This window comes from Scyliorhinus torazame, chromosome 13, assembly GCF_047496885.1.
Source record: "Scyliorhinus torazame isolate Kashiwa2021f chromosome 13, sScyTor2.1, whole genome shotgun sequence".
NCBI classification, from domain to species: Eukaryota; Metazoa; Chordata; class Chondrichthyes; order Carcharhiniformes; family Scyliorhinidae; genus Scyliorhinus; species Scyliorhinus torazame.
This window is the reverse complement of record NC_092719.1, coordinates 111,423,842-111,439,808: the sequence shown is the minus strand read 5'-3', so window position 1 is coordinate 111,439,808 and position 15,967 is coordinate 111,423,842. Positions and strand designations below refer to the sequence as shown.

General features: G+C 50.6%; 1 protein-coding gene across 8 annotated transcripts in view; it reads right to left on the bottom strand.

The window, feature by feature from the left end:
- The window catches only part of dock3 (dedicator of cytokinesis 3), a 1,587,592-nt gene that overhangs the window by 134,120 nt on the left and 1,437,505 nt on the right, over positions 1–15,967 (bottom strand). For all 8 annotated transcript variants that reach the window (XM_072472048.1, XM_072472049.1, XM_072472047.1 and 5 more), the window contains one exon: positions 13,105–13,284. In XM_072472048.1, the coding sequence (XP_072328149.1) occupies positions 13,105–13,284 (180 nt within the window). The remainder of the gene's footprint in view (positions 1–13,104; positions 13,285–15,967) is intronic.

Here is a 15,967-nt window from a genome sequence, read left to right as displayed (position 1 = left end):
CAACTACCTCCTTTTTTGCAGCTGTGGTGCACTCCCTAATTAACAGTGCCACTCCCCCTCCTCTTTTACCTCCCTCCCTATTCTTCTGAAAACATCTAAACCCCGGAACATCTAACAACCATTCCTGCCCCTGTGAAATCCATGTCTCCGTAATGGCCACAACATCGTAGTTCCAAGTACTGATCTATGCTCTAAGTTCATCTCCCTTATTCCTGACACTCCTTGCATTGAACCATACACACTTTAACCCATTCCACTGAGTGCAAATTTGCCCTATCAACTGTCTATCCTTCCTCAGACTTGCTGCATATTATTTCTGCCTGTTCAACAGCCACCCTATCCTCTGATCCATAGCTCTGGTTGCCATCCCCTTGTCAAACTAGTTTAAACCCTCCCGAAGATCTCTAGCAAACCTCCCAGGATATTGGTGCCTCTCTAGTTTAGGTGCAATCCGTCCTTCATGTACAGGTCCCACCTTTCTCAGAAAATATCCCAATGATCCACATATCTGAAGCCTTCCCTCCTGCACCAGCCCTGTAGCCACGTGTTCAGCTGCACTCGCTCTCTGTGCCTTGCCTCACTTGCACGTGGCACCGGTAGCAATCCTGAGATCACTACTCTGCTTGTCCTACTCTTCAGCTTCCAACCTAATTCCCTAAAATCACTTTTTAGATCCTCATCCCTTTTCTTAGCTATGTCGTTGGTGCCTATGTGCACCATGACTTCTGGTTTCTCCCCCTCCCCCTTAATAATCCTGTAGACATGGTCCGAGACATCCCTGGCCCTGGCACCCGGGAGGCAACATACCTTCTGGGAGTCTCGTTCGCGACCACAGAATCTCCTATTCATTCCCCTAACCATTGAGTCTCCTATCTCTATTGCTTTTCTATTCTACCCCCTTCCCTTCTGAGCCACATAGCCAGGCTCAGTGCCAGAGACCTCATCCAAAATGGCGTACTTGTTTTGAAGGGTAACGGCCATGAGGGATCCCTGCACTGTCTGCCCATTTGTTTTCCTTCCCCTGGTGGTGCATTCCAGAGGCTGGATTCTCCGTTTCAGAGACTATGTCCCCACGCCGCCGTGAAAACTGTAGTCCTTTACGCCAGAAAATCTGGCGTCAAAAGAACACAGATTCACTGACTTGCAGGGAGCTAGCAGGCAGCTGTCGTGGAGCTCGCAACTCCAGATGCCGATATGGCCCCCCGCACTTCCGGGTCAGGGGCCGCACATGCGCACCCGGCGGCCTCCAGCAGCCGCACCGTGCTCCATTGCGGACTCAGGCCGTGGACCTGGACTGCGGAAACAGTGCCCCCGATTGTGCTGACACCGCTGTGTGGAAATCACAGGATTTAGCCGGGGCAGATAGATGGTATGTATAGGAAGTGGAGGGAGGTGGGGGGTGGGGTTGGTGAGGACAAGGCATTTGTACTTGGAAGAGAAGTTTGCAGGTCTGGAGGAGCTGCGGGGGAGGTTTGAGTTGCCGAAGGGAAGTGAATTTAGGTATATGCAAGTGAGGGATTTTGCATAGAAGGAGTGGAGAGGGTTTCCCAAGCTGCCAGTCTATACCCTGTTGGAGTGGCTGCTACTCCCAGATGTGGAGGGGGAGGGCAGGATTGGCGATATGTATGGTTGGCTGGGGGAGGAAGGGGTAGCACAGGTGGTGAGGATCAAGAATAAATGGGAGGAGTTGTTGTGGGGGCGGGGGGGAGATAGGATGGGGAGTGTGGAGTGAGGCAATGGGTCGGGTAAATTCGACCTCCTCGTACGTGAGGACAAGCTTGATTCAATTCAAGGTAGTGCACATGGTACAAATGACCCAGGCAAGGATGAGTGGGTTCTTCCGGGGGTGGCGGACCAGTGTGAGAAGTGTGGGCGAGGGCTGGCGAACCATATGCACATGTTCTAGGGCTGTGAGCATTTGGAGAGATACTGGGAAGTGGTGTTTGGGACGCTATCGAAGATTGGGGAATAGAGGTCAGGCCAGACCCAATGGTGGCGATCATTGGGGTGTCGGAAATGCAAGAGCTGATGGAGGGGAAGGGGGTCGATATCATGGCCTTCGCCACTCTAACTGCCTGGCGAAGCATATTGCTGGATTGGCGGTCGGCAACGCCTGTCAGGGGTGGCAGCCTGGCTGGGGGATGACTTCCTTCAGCTGCAAAAGATCAAGATCGAGTTGAGGGTAACAGCAGAGGACTTTGAAACACGGTGGGGAGTGTTCTGTGTTGAGGAAATGTTTGGCACGGGAGGGGGGGGGGGGGGGGGGGGGGGGGGCGGTGGAGGAGGATGGGGGAGGGGATGAAACGGGGAAAATTGTACAGACTGTGAATTCTGGGGGTGTTGAGAATGTTAATGATTTGTGTTGTTGTATTTTTGAATTTATTTGGCATAAAATACATTTTTTTTAAAAACCCTCTGATCTCTTCTTCGGCCCCCTTCATTCCGATCCTATTTCTCTGGACATGCATTTCCACCCCACAGTGAATCTTTTCTCCTGTCATCAGAGTTCTTCCTCCACCTGAACCCTCACTCCTATTACCTCCTTGGATCATGGGCAATGCTGGTATTGCTTGGTGAATTGATCTTTACCTACCCGAGGCTGAATTTCAACTCTCTGACGCTATCTTCCACATCCTTTTGGACCATGATCTCACCAACAAGCATCAAATTGTTGTTTCAAAGCTGACAGTGACCTCATCTCCTTTGGAGAACTTCCCTTCATAACTTCCAACTGCACTGTCCCTAAAGCCCGCCCCTACCTCCTTCCCAATGTCATGTGAGAGTACCTTTAAGAAATGGGTATTTTTTAATAGAATTATTGTAGTGGGTGTACCTTCAAGAAATGGGTGTTTATTACCGCAGTGATATCAGAGAGTGTGTGGAGCTGGACTGTCTGTCTACTTTACTTTCGTGTTTGAGCAGGCTGCTATAGGGTGAGGTTTTAATTTCGTTTTCAGAGAGAAGAACTGCAGTGAAAGCCAGCAGATGTGCATGGATCTCTCTACAAGCTAAAGAGTGTTCATTTGGGTGAGTTCAAAGGGATAACTGCTCTCATTAGAGAATTTAAACCTGATCTCTGGGTTCAAAGGGTCTTTTGTCTTCTGGATGTTGTTTGGGAAGTTATTAAGGATTATTTAGTGTTGTATTCTTTGGGGGTTGTATTTGAATGATGGTTGCGAAGATGTTCACTGAATGTTTTAAAAAGGTTAACTTGAGTTCATAGAATAAACATTGTTTTGCTTTAAAAAATACTTTTCAATTTCTGCTGTACCACACCTGTAGAATGGGCCATTTGCTCCCACAATCTATTAAAGGTTGTGGGTCAGGTGAACTCCATGATGCACTTTGGGGTTCTCTAAACCTTGGCCCATAACACCAATATCTACAAACAGGATTGCCCCGGTAGATCCATTGGTTCAGCCTGTTCTTACCCCACAGAATTGACTTTTTCCTTTCTTTTCTACCTTATATCTGTGACTCTTCCTAAGCCCTCCACCCCTTATCAAGCTTAGTTTCCAGGCTCAAGCCATCTCCTCTCCACCTTGGACATCCAATCAATTTACAACTCCATCCCCACCAGGATGGCCTGAGGGGTATCCACTTCTTCTTTGAATGGAGGACAAAGAGTCCCCATCAACCATCACCCTCCTCCACCTGGATGAACTTGTTCTTTTGCTGATTAACCTCTCCTTGACTTGACTGACTTCCTTCAAACAATAGGTGTTGCTTTAGGAACCTGCAGGTGTCCTGGCTATGCCTGCCTTTTCATGGGATATGTGAAAGATTCTTTGTTGGAGTCCTACTCAGGTTCGCTCCCTCCTCTTTTTCTGATAAATTATGATGTGGAGATGCCGGCGTTGGACTGGGGTGAGCACAGTACGAAGTCTTATAACACCAGGTTAAAGTCCAACAGGCTTGTTTCGATGTCACTAGCTTTCGGAGCGCTGCTCCTTCCTCAGGTGAATGAAGAGGTATGTTCCAGAAACATATATATAGACAAATTCAAAGATGCCAAACAATGCTTGGAATGCGACCATTAGCAGGTGATTAAATCTTTACAGATAAATTAATCATTTATCGGTTCCATTTTCTGCATTTGTTTGAACTGGAAAGTTTTATCAACTCTACTTCCAATTTTCATCCTTCCCTCATCTTCACATGGTGCCCTTCCAACTCTTCCCTCAACTTCGCTGTCTCCATCCGGGGATGTGCTATCAACCAACGTCCAGTATAAGTTCACTGACTTGCATAGCTACCACGACTATACTTTGTCCCACTTCTTTTCCTGTAAGGACTCTATTCCGTTCTTCTAGTTTCTCCATCCCCACCCCATTTGTCCTAATACAACCTTTCATATAGGTGTTTCTGCTGTCTCTCTTTTTCCACAACTGAGATTTGCCTCCACTGTAGTTGGCATGGCCCCCAAATCAATGGGTCAATGGAGGATTTGCCTCCACTGTCGTTGGCATGACCCCCAAATCAATGGATCTACCAGGGTAGTCTTGTTTGTAGATATTGGTGAGGAAGTAGAGGCGGGCTTTGGGGTCAGTGAAGTTGGAAATTGTTCTCCTTCCCACAGCTACTGTGCTCAGCCGTTTCTCTTTCAGAACCATGATAGGGTTTCTGCACCAGTCTTCATATTCAATGGATGCCGTTTCTCCCACCTCAGGTGTGATGCCACCACCAAACACATCTTCCTATCCTCTAAGTTTACAGTATTTTTGGGCGTCATGGTGGTGCACTGGTTAGCACTGCTGCCTACGGCGCTGAGGACCCGGGTTCGATACTGGCCCTGGGTCATTCTCCATGTGGAGTTTGCACATTCTCCCCGTGTCTGCGTGGGTTTCACCCCCACAACCTAAAGATGTGCAGGTTAGGTAGATTGGCCACGCTAAATTGCCCCTCAATTGGAAAAACTCTAAATTTAGAAAAAAAACATTTACAGCATTCTGAAAGGTTAGTTTTCTCCCCGACTCCCTGGTCCACTCCTCTGTCACCTACAATATGTCCTCCCCTTCCTCTGGCACCATGCCATATAAACACAGGACATGCAACTGTAATAAGTCCACGAGGCAGAAGTCCCGTCACCAGAATTCCTTTTATTTACAAACCCAGCAGCTGAACAACCATGACCATTCAGTCTGCTGTCTACACCGGGAGTGCAGAGGATATGACACATTCAGTCTCCAAGTGTGACCCTGAGCTTCTGGTCACCTGTCATTTTAATTCTTGCCCACTCCCACTCTGATCTCAGCCATCTACATTGTTCTAGTGAAGCTCAGAGTAAGGTTGGGGTACAGCACCACTCATCCTTCAACTAGGCATTTTACTGCCTTCCGGACTCAACAATTGCAGATAATATCTTCTGCTAACTTTTTTAGCATGTCAGCTGTTGGTGAAAACTCTGTTATACCATTTACACTTCCTCTACACCCTTCTTTGTCCACTCAACACTTCATTCTTTTGTTTCTTTATTCATCTCATTACCTTCTCCTTTTGCTTCACACCATCAATACTTTTGCCATTTAATCTCTCCTGCCTGTTACCTTGTCAAAGACATTTCTTTTGTTCCCACCCCTCATTACCCTGCCTCTCTAATTGCTTAAAATCTGTACAGCTAAAACTCATTCACGTTCCGACAAGTGGTCATTGACCTGAAATGTTAACTTCACATAGTGGGTGGGAGTTTCCGGTCGTGCCTACCCTGAGACTGGAAATTCCCATCCGAGGTCAACGGACCTTTAAATGGTCTGTCAAATTTTCCATCCCGCCCATGACGATGGGTGGGCTAGACTCGAAAATTTACCACTACCTTTCCATTGTAAGAAGTGAAATTTGTGGTTCAGCTTTGTAAAAACAATCCAGGGGGAGCATCAATAGTTTAAATGAAATATAAAATGCAGTTTGCTGGAGGTAGATGTATAGAAATTGACTAAATTGACCAGCATTGCAAAAGACAAAAGATTTTTCAAACTAAGTAACCTGTTAAAAGCTGCAGGCTATTTCCTTCCAGATAAACAGAGTCTTGTCTGTAATAGGAAATAACATTTCTTTTTTTTAATTTATAAATTTAGAATACCCAATTCATTTTTTCCAATTAAGGGGCAATTTAGCATAGTTAATCCTCCTAGAGTGGCTGCAGCTGCTCTCTGTCTGTTGTTGAGTGCTGGCTGTTGCTGACTTGCCTGAGGAAGGAAAGAGAGAGGGAGGAGAGCAGAAGGAGAGAGGAAGGAAAGAGAAAGGACAGAAGGAAGAAAGGAACAACAACAATAGCAACAACAACAGGAAGGTGGCTGCAAAACAAGGTGGGAGTAAAGCCCGTTGGTACTGTTTGTTTGCTGGGCCCCTCCCGGGCTGAGGGCCCTACCCAGTTCTCCCAACTGTCAGGCCTTCCTCATTCCATCTGGTGAGCTTGTTCCAGGACGGGGACATTGAATGGTTGCTGGGCCCCTGGGCTGAAGATCCCTTACACCAGCAGGGAGGAGATCGGTTCCATTGGGTGGTCGTTCTAGGGTGGGGCACAGACTGTATTTTGCTGAGCCCAACTTGGGCTGAAGACTTCTTTAAACCAGCGTCACTTACCTCAGTGTGGTGACCTAGGGTGGGTGCACGATCCTCCCACCGTCCAGCTTCACCCGGAGTCTCAGGACTCTCTCACCTCGGGCACCATTCCATCTATGGTGCCCCACCCTCCTGTGTTGCTGACCTCCTCTCACAGTGCTCTTGTTCTCTCTTCTCTTCCCTTCCCTGCGTTGCTCCCCTATATACCTTCCAAGGGGGAGAGTACGTCATTCCACCTCGCCCTTCCCCTGACAACCCCCTTCCCACTATCTATTTTGACAATTAAATTCCAACGCGACACAGCCCACATTGGGGTGGGCGTGGCACCTGCCCTGATGGCCACTCCACCTACGCCAGTGGCGGGGCCGACCAGAGCTACCTATGCGGGGGTGGTAGCCTCCTCGGCCTCCACTGCTCCCACAGCCCCGCCACCTTCCCGGTTGCTGACCCGAAAGCTGGGTGTAAAGTGCTCCGCTCACCCGACCATCACCATAGAGGCGTGCGTTCACGCAATGGCCGGGGTCATCGGCCCCTTGGCCATTGTGGCCGCCTCTCTAATGTGCGAGAAAGTCGTGTTCTTCCTGAGGGCCGAGAAGGCGGTTCACCTCGTCCTTGAAAAAGGGCTCGCGGTGGGCGGGACCTACGTAGCAGTGGACCCTCTTGAGGCCACTGCCGAGCAGGTCATATTGTCCTATGTCCCGCCTTACCTCCCTACCGAGCTCCTCCTCCCCCACCTCCAACTCCTGGGGGAGGTTCGTTCTGAGATAGCGCCGCTCCCTCTCGGCCTGAAGGACGCTCCCCTCAGGCACATCTACTCCTTTCGGCGCCAGGCTTTCATCTGCTTGGCCCGGGAGGATGTATTGGAGGGGGTATTCGAGGTCTCCCATCTGGGGGAGATCCTCCGCATCTTCTGGTCTGCAGATGGCGTGCGGTACCACGCCTGCATGAAGGTGGGGCACGTGCGGAAGAACTGCCCCGCTTACAAAGCCACCACTGACACCCAGGTGGCTGCGAGTGGCACCGCGGGCCCCTCCCCCTCCATTGGCATTACCACCCCGACCCTACAGGGGGACACCGTGCTGGCGCAGACTGGCTGGTCGGCTGCCGGAGTGGAGGAGGGAGGGTATCTACAAGGCCATAAGGCCCGAAAGAAGGCAAGGCAGGGATCGTCTGCAAATACACCCAACCCCGTCAGCCGAGAGACCCCTGCGCCCCAGAACTCCGGCCTGGGGGCCACCGCAGACACTGAAGCTCATCCCGGGCCCATTGACGCCTCAGTGTCGGGTACCGGGCCCGTCGTTGTTTTGGCGCATGTCAGCAAGGCGGGGGAGGGGTGGTGATGCGCGTTCTCCCAGGCCGACACAGAAGACGGCAACGTCTTGAACCTGGGGGCAAAGTGTTGAGGGAAGGGGGGGCGTTGCGAGAATGGAGATTTCTTCAGCGCAGGGCACCCCCCGCCACTCCTCGGAGGGGGGAAGAGAAACATCATGACCCCCCCCCTGAAACAGAGCAGGTGGCGCCCTGCCCCATGACATGCCCCCGGAAGAGGTTAGACAAAGCCCATCATCTGTCGACCCCTGAGCTGTCGCAGCCCCCCCCCCCCCCCCCCCGAGCTGGACGACTCTGGGCCGGATGCGAGCGAGACCCCGGAGGGCCGTTCCGCCCGGTGCCATTTTGCACCCCAGAGGCATTCCTTTTTACAATGCCGGAGGGCTGTGACTGCTCCCTGCCTCAGGGTCATTGGGTGGTGGTGGCGAGGAGCGCCTCCCCTCTCCATTCCAGCCTCCGACGCCGGCAGTCCCCATCTCCACCCCGGAGCTTATTCCGGAACTGTTCTTGGGTCTATCCGGTGACCCGGCGTCGCAGGAGAGCCGCCACCTCCCTCTGGCATGATTCAATTAGAGGAGTCTGCGAGGAACCCGTCTGTTGACGATCCGGGGGGTGGGATCGAGGCAGACCCAGGGCTGGTTGGTGGGACCGTGCCGTCCGCCACACTCAATGTGGCGGAGGACTCGGTCCCAGACGGTTGCTTGGTGGGGGGCACGGGGAATGATTTTGGCTCCATCAGCAGCGAGATGGTGGACCCCCTCGTGGCCGACACTGAATCGGCCCTCAACCCCCAAGGGGAACTCCGGGATTTTCTGCGTGCAAACCGAGGTCGCCGAAACCGAGTGCAGCTACCTCTCTACCGGCGGTCGGACTTGGCGCTGCTCATCCGGTCTTCCCGCTTCTGAGCAGCGCTGGCAGAAATCTTTCCTCGCCGGACTCCTGAACGAGCAGAGCGGCCTGCGCTCCTCTGCTCCTTCTGAGCACTGAAAAGGTGAAGGTAGCGCTTTACTACTGACATGGAGGTGACCATAGCCAGCCTCGACATTAACGGCAGCAGGGATGCCCTCCACAGGTTTCAGAACTTCCCGGTCATCTGGGATGGGAAGTATGCGGCGTGCAAGAAACCCACACCGCTCCGGGAGACAAAGCCACATGGCTCCTGGAGTGGCGGGCGGGAAGGGGAGGGAGGGGGGGCTATGAGTCACCTAACCTCACGTTGAGGCGGGGTGGCTATCTTCTGGCCCCACATTTTCAGCCGGAGACCTTGGGGGTCAAGGAGCCAGTGCCAGGCCGATTGCTGCACTTGACGGTCCGCGCGGGGGTCGGGTACTTCACATTGTGAATGTCTACGCTCCCCAGGCTGGCCAGCAGCAGACGACTTTCTTTGAACAAGTGTCCTCTCATCTTGGCACCATCGCCGCATGAGAGTGCATCGTCTTGCGGGGGGGTGGGGGGGGATTTTAATTGCACCCTCGGGACAAATGACCGCTTTGGTACCCAGTGCAGCTCATGCGGTGGTGAAGTTAAGGAACCTGGTCGGGTTCTTTGACTTGGTGGACGTCTGGCGGACTCTCCATCCTGACTCCAGTGTCTTCACTTTTGTGAGGCCTGGGGTTGGAGCGTCCAGAATCGACCGCCTCTACATTTCAAGGGCGTATCTGCCCAGTGTCCCGACGGCCTCTGTGCAGCAAGTGCCGTGCTCGGACCACCGTTCGGGCCCAAACCCGAAGCTTCCACAGCGTTCTCTTCTCTCCGGATCCATCCAGCGAGGATGCTTGCAGAGTTTTGTGGGAGGACCTGCTGCAGGTCAGCCCGGAGGGCGCCGGTAGGCCTGATACCCCTATAAGCCTGGGGAGCTGACCGGCGCCATCGACAGCCTGTCCCGGGGCAAAACCCCAGGGCTGGATGGGCTGATCGTGGAGTTCTTCAGGGCGTTCTGGGGCGTCCTGGGGAGCGACTATGCGGGGGTCCTGGATGAAAGTATCGCAACTGGGGAGATGTCCCCCTCATGGCGCAGAGCCACCATTATCTTGCTGCCAAAGAGGGGGGATCTCCGCCACCTTAATAATTGGCGTCCGGTCTCCCTCCTCAGCACGGATTACAAGATTTTCGCCAAGGTAATGAGTGCGCGCCTTGGCACCGTGCTGGACCACATGATCCACCCTGACCAGTCCTACACGGTCTTGGGCCGCACAATCCATGACAACATTCATCTGGGCCGGGAGCTGGTCCATCATTCCCAGAGGGCTGGTATGTCCCTTGATCAGGAGAAGGTGTTCGACAGGGTGGATCACGAATATTTATTCGGGACTCTGCAAGCATTCGGGTTCGGGACACAATTTGTCGCCCGGATCCGACTTCTGTACACTGCCGCAAAGTGTCTCGTTAAGGTTAACGGGTCTCTGACGGCACCCCTTCGCCTGGAGAGAAGAGTGCGTCAGGCTGCCCTTTGTCTGGCCAACTTTATTCTATTTGCGTGGAGCCTTTCCTGCGGAGGAGGCTGTCAGGACTGCTTCCGCGCGGGCCTGGCATTGGGGTGGTCCTTTTGGCTTACGCTGATGACGTGCTCCTCATGTTCACTGACCCTGCTAACCTGCGGAGGATGCGAGAGTGCCAGGCTGTGTACTCCGACACGTCGTCTGCCAGGATCAACTGGACCAAATGTTCCGGACTCCTGGTCGGTCCGTGGCAGACGGACCCCCTCCTAAAGGAGCTCAGGCCTTTCACCTGGAGCAAGACCAGCCGCCTCTATTTGGGAGTCGATCTTTGCCCGGCTGAGGAATCCTGGCCGGCTAACTGGCAGGAGCTGGAGACCAAGGTCGCCGCTCGCTTGAGACGTTGGACAGGACTACTCCGAGTACTGTCTTACAGGGGTAGAGTTCTCATCATAAACGAGCTGACAGCCTCCGTGTTGTGATACTGGCTGGTCACTTTGACCCCTCGCCCTGACTTTGTCAAAAAGATCCAGAGAATGCTTGTAGAGCTCTTCTGGGGCAAGAGATTGCACCAGGTCGCTGCTGAGGTTCTGAGTCTCCCGCTTAGGGAGGGCGGCCAGGTGCTGGTGTGGTTCGCATCCAGGTGGCGACCTTCCGCCTTCACCCATGATCAGTTTGCGTGAGTCCAAGTCGGGGATCTTTCCTAGCAACCTCCTGATAAAATCCACATCATCCCAATTAGGGGCATATACACTAACCAAGATTACTCTCACCCCTTCGAGCTTACCCCTAACCATAACAAATCTGCCGCCCCCATCCGCAACTGTACCCTCCGCCTCAAATTGAACCCTATTATTAATCAGGATCGCAACTCCCCTAGTCTTAGTGTCGAGCCCTGAATGAAAGACCTGACTAACCCAGCCCTTCCTCAACCTAACCTGGTCTGCCACTTTCAGGTGCGTCTCCTGCAGCATGACTACGTCCGCCTTCAGAACCCGCAAATGCGCAAACACATGCACCCTCTTCACTGGCCCATTTAGCCCTCTAACATTCCAGGTGGTGCCCCACAATCCTAGCCGCCTCACGGAAATACCCTCCATGACTTTTCGTACTGCGCGGAGGGGTTTCCCGTACGGGCTGCTGCTGCACACCCTTCACATCCTTCCCCTCGCCCGTCGTCCGGACACGCCATGACGTGCCTTGTTGCCGTCTGGCGACGGAGGTCCCTACTGGAGGCCCCTCTATCGAGGGATCCTCCCCCTCAATCTTGGGGACCTGGGGTGGAAGGTGGTGCATGCAGCAGTGCCATACAAGATTGCACCGGTTCACGGACTCCCAAGAAACCTACCATTTTTGCGGCATTGTGGAGTCCGTGGACCATGTCTATGTTACATGTTTTAGGCTGCACCCCCTTTTTAGTTTTCTAACCAATCTTTTGCTGGAGTTTTGTTTGCACTTCAGCCCCACGCTCCTAATCTACGGGCACCTGGTGCAGAGAGGGGTGGGGAAGGCGGAGGACCTCCTTGTGAACCTGCTCCTGGGCCTGGCGAAGCGCGCCATTTATAGGTCCAGCAGTGGGCAACCGAAGGGGTCGTCCGGCCAGACTGTCTGCCCCTCTTCCACGGCTACATTCGCAGCCGGGTGTCCCTGGAAAGGGAGCATGCGGTGTCCACGGGCACCATCGAGGCCTTCCGTGCCCGGTGGGCACCGCAGGGGTTGGGGTGCTTTATTGATCCCTTTAACTGCATTCTTGTTTGATGTTTTTTAAGTTTCCGTTGATCTTTGTTATGTTTGGGCAGTGCCCCTAACAGGAGCGGCCCTTTTTTGCTTTGTCCCTTAGTTTGTTTTCCTTCTGTTTTGTCGGTGGACCTCAAAAAAGTGGCCAATCCACCTACCTTGCACATCTTTAGGTTATGGGGGCGAATGTGCAAACTCCACACGGACAGTGACCCAGAGCCGGGATCAAACCTGGGACCTCGGCACCGTGAGGCAGCAGGGCTAACCCACTGCGTCACCGTGCTGCCCCTGGAAATTACATTTCTATGGCTATGGAATGTTTAACAAGAGACAAAGGTTGTAAAATCAGGTTGAAATAAATAAACAGACATTCTTCAAAGCTATGTTTCACTTTGATGCCAAATTAGAACTTGGTGAGATTTCTTGAATACCATAAGCCAAAATGTCTGTCAGCTAACTTAGTGTTTTGAAAGGTAACAGGCAGGAGTCCAAAGATGTGCAGGTTAGGTGGATTGGCCATGCTAAATTGCTCTCTGGTTAGATGGGGTTACTGGGTTACGGAGATAGGGTGGAGGTGTGGGCTTAAGTAGAGTGCTCTTTCCAAGAGCCGGTGCAGACCCGATGGGCCGAATGGCCTCCTTCTGCACTGTAAGTTCTATGAAAGCTGCAGAAACGGACACAAACTGATGTTGATGATACTGTCAGAGTTTGTCTTCGCTTGAAACAAACTCCACAGCTTTGACAAAGTGTCATCCAGTCTCGAAACATCAGTTCCCTTCTCTCTCCACAGATGCAGTCAGACCTGCTGAGATTGCCCAGTATTTTCTGTTTTTGTCTAGCAAAGACATTATGGGCTTTGAGTGTTGTCTCATTGTTTCTTGTAATTCTCAGTCTGAACAACCGAGTAACCTGTATAGATGTTATTTCAACCACCATTGTTACTGCTTAGCCTGCTGAGTACTTCCTGCATATTCTGTTTTTATTTTGGCTTTGGTTTACTGTATCCAAATGCAAATTCAGGCCTCTGCAAGCTGATCCTTACCTCTTGGTATCTGGCTATTCCTCCATTGACGGCTGCATCTATCACTCCATTCAGACACATGCTAAGAAGATTAATGTTGGCATGCAGCTGCTTGTGTTGGTACTGGCTGATGAGAGATCGCAGCTCCTGGTTTTTGTTCTCCACAACATAGATGGCATTTTCCAAGGGGCTCACCTCCAACTGTCACAAATCAATGATAAAACATTACAGCAACTTACATTAATATAGCATCATAACATGGTAAAAAGTATCATTGTGCTTCATAAGAAGTTTTAAGGTATTCCATAAAGGTGGAGAGAGGTCGAGAGGGGAAGAAATTTAGGGAATTACAAAGAACAAAGAAAAGTACAGCACAGGAACAGGCCCTCCGAGCCCGCGCCAACCATGCTGCCCGCCAAAACTAAAATCCTCTACACTTCCGGGGTCCGTATCCCTCTATTCCCATCCTATTCATGTATTTGTCAAGATGCCCCTTAAACGTTACTATCATAATTCCAGAGCTTAGGGCCTAGGCACAGAAGGTACAGCCATCTATGTTTAAAAATATTTATTCATGCGAAGTGGGAATCACTGACGAGGCCAGCGTTTTATAGCCCATCCCTAATTGTCCTTGAGAAGGTGGTGCTGAGCTGTCTTCTGGAACAGCTGTAGTTCCTGTGTTGTAGATACACCCACAGTGCTGTTAGGGAGGAAGTTCCAGGATTTTGAACCAGTGACAGTGAAGGAACAGTTATATATTTTCAAGTCAGGATGACTAGTGACTTGGAGGGGAACCTCCAGGTGGTGGTGTTCCCAGGTATCTGATGCCCTTGTCCTTTCAGATGGTAGTGATCATGGGGTTTAGAAGGTGCTACATAAGGAGCCTTGGTGAATGACTACAGTGCATCTTATAATAATAATAATCTTTATTATCACAAGTAGGCTTACATTAACACTGCAATGAAGTTACTGTAAAAAGTTCCTCATCGCCACACTCCGGCGCCTGTTTGGGTATACTGAGGGAGAATTCAGAATGTTCAATTCACCTAACAAGCATGTCTTTTGGGACTTGTGGGAGGAATGGAGCACCCGGTTGGTAGATGGTACATATGGCTGCTACTGTGCATTGGTGGTGAAGGGAGTGAATGTGGATGGGGGGCCAATCAAGCGGATGGCTTTGCCCTGGATGGGGGTCAAATCTCTTGAGTGTTGTTGGAGCTGCACTCATCCAGGCAAGTGGAGAGTATTTCATCACACTGCTCACTTGTGCCTTGTAGATGGTGGGCAGAATTTTGAGAGTCAGGAGGTGAGTCACTTATGGCAGGATTTCTAGCCTCTGACCTGCTTTTATAGCCACAGTATATGTTTATGGTTGGTCCAGTTCAGTTTCTGGTCAATGGTGGAGCGGTTGAAATCTGGAATGTGCAAGAGGCCAGATTTGGGAAGTGCGGATACTTCTGAGAATTGCTGAGTTGAAGGAGGGTACAAAGATAGTGTCATGTGAGAATACCTTTAAGAAATGGGTGTTTATCAGTGATGTCAGAGTGAGGGTGGAGCTGGGCTGTCTGTCAGCTTTTTACTTTTGTTTTAGGCTGTTTGCTGCAGGGTGTGTTTTAGTTTTGTTTTGAGAGCTGGATAGCTGCAGTCACAGCCAGAAGGGGTATTAGTCTCTCTCTCTGTAATCTAAAGACTGTAAATCGATCCTTTGGTGATTTTAAAACTAATAACTGCTCTCAGTAGTGACTTTAACCTGATGTGCTTCTGTTTAAAGTGCTTCTGTTTAAAGGTTTTTAAAAAAGTCTTATGGATGTTAAAAGGACAGCTTAAGGATTACTTAGTGTTGTATTCTTTGGGGGTTGTATTTGTTGCTAAGATGTTCACTGTATGTTTTAAAAAGGTTAACTTGAGTTCATAGAATAAACATTGTTTGGCTTTAAAAAATACTTTTCCATTTCTGCTGTACCACACCTGTCAAATGGGCCGTGTGCTCCCCATACCACAATTTATTAAAAGTTGTGGGTCAGGTGAACTCCATGATACCCTTTGGGTTTCTCTAAACCCTGGCCCATAACAAATTGTGGGCTCGTCCGGGATAAACGTCTATCTATTGGATTGGCTTAGTGAACTTAAAGACAGTGTGGGGTGAGCATATTGTGGTTGCTTTTCAGGTGTGGTATTTCAGTTTAAGTAGGGAGTGTGTTGTGGACAATGGCTCTTTCAGAGGCTCTGAAGTTTTGGGGGCTGGAGACGGTCACACGCAGTACCTTACGGACAGAGACTAAAAGCAGACTGTTAGATTTGGCAAAAACATTGCAGTTAACATTACCTGATAAAATGCGAAAAGATGAGGTAATTATGGTGGTGGCTAAGCATTTAAAGTTGTCTGAGATACAGTTTGACTCATTGGAAATGGCAAAAATTCAGTTACAAATTAAACAAATGGAACATGAGAAAGAATTACAGCAGCTTGAATACAAAAGAGAGGAAAGAGAGAGAGAGAGGAAAAAGAAAGCGAGAGAGCGGAAAAAGAAAGAGAAAGAGAGAGAGAGGACAAAGAAAAGGAGAGAGAAGAAAGGAGAAAAGAAAGAATAGCCCTAGCAGAACTAAAAGAAAGAGAAAGGGAGATACAGATCAGGGAAAAAGAGAAAGAGTTTGAACTTCAGAAAATGGCCATGAAACATGACAGTCAGTTAAAATTGGCAGACGTAAAGGGAAATGTACAGTTGGATGATAGTGATGAGGGTAGTGAGACAGGGCGTCAAAGTCGAAGGCTTGGTGGGGATCTATTTAAATATGTTCAAGCATTGCCAAAGTTTGACGAGAAGGAGGTTGAAGGCTTTTTTATTTCATTTGAGAAGGTGGCTAAACAAATGAAATGGCCACA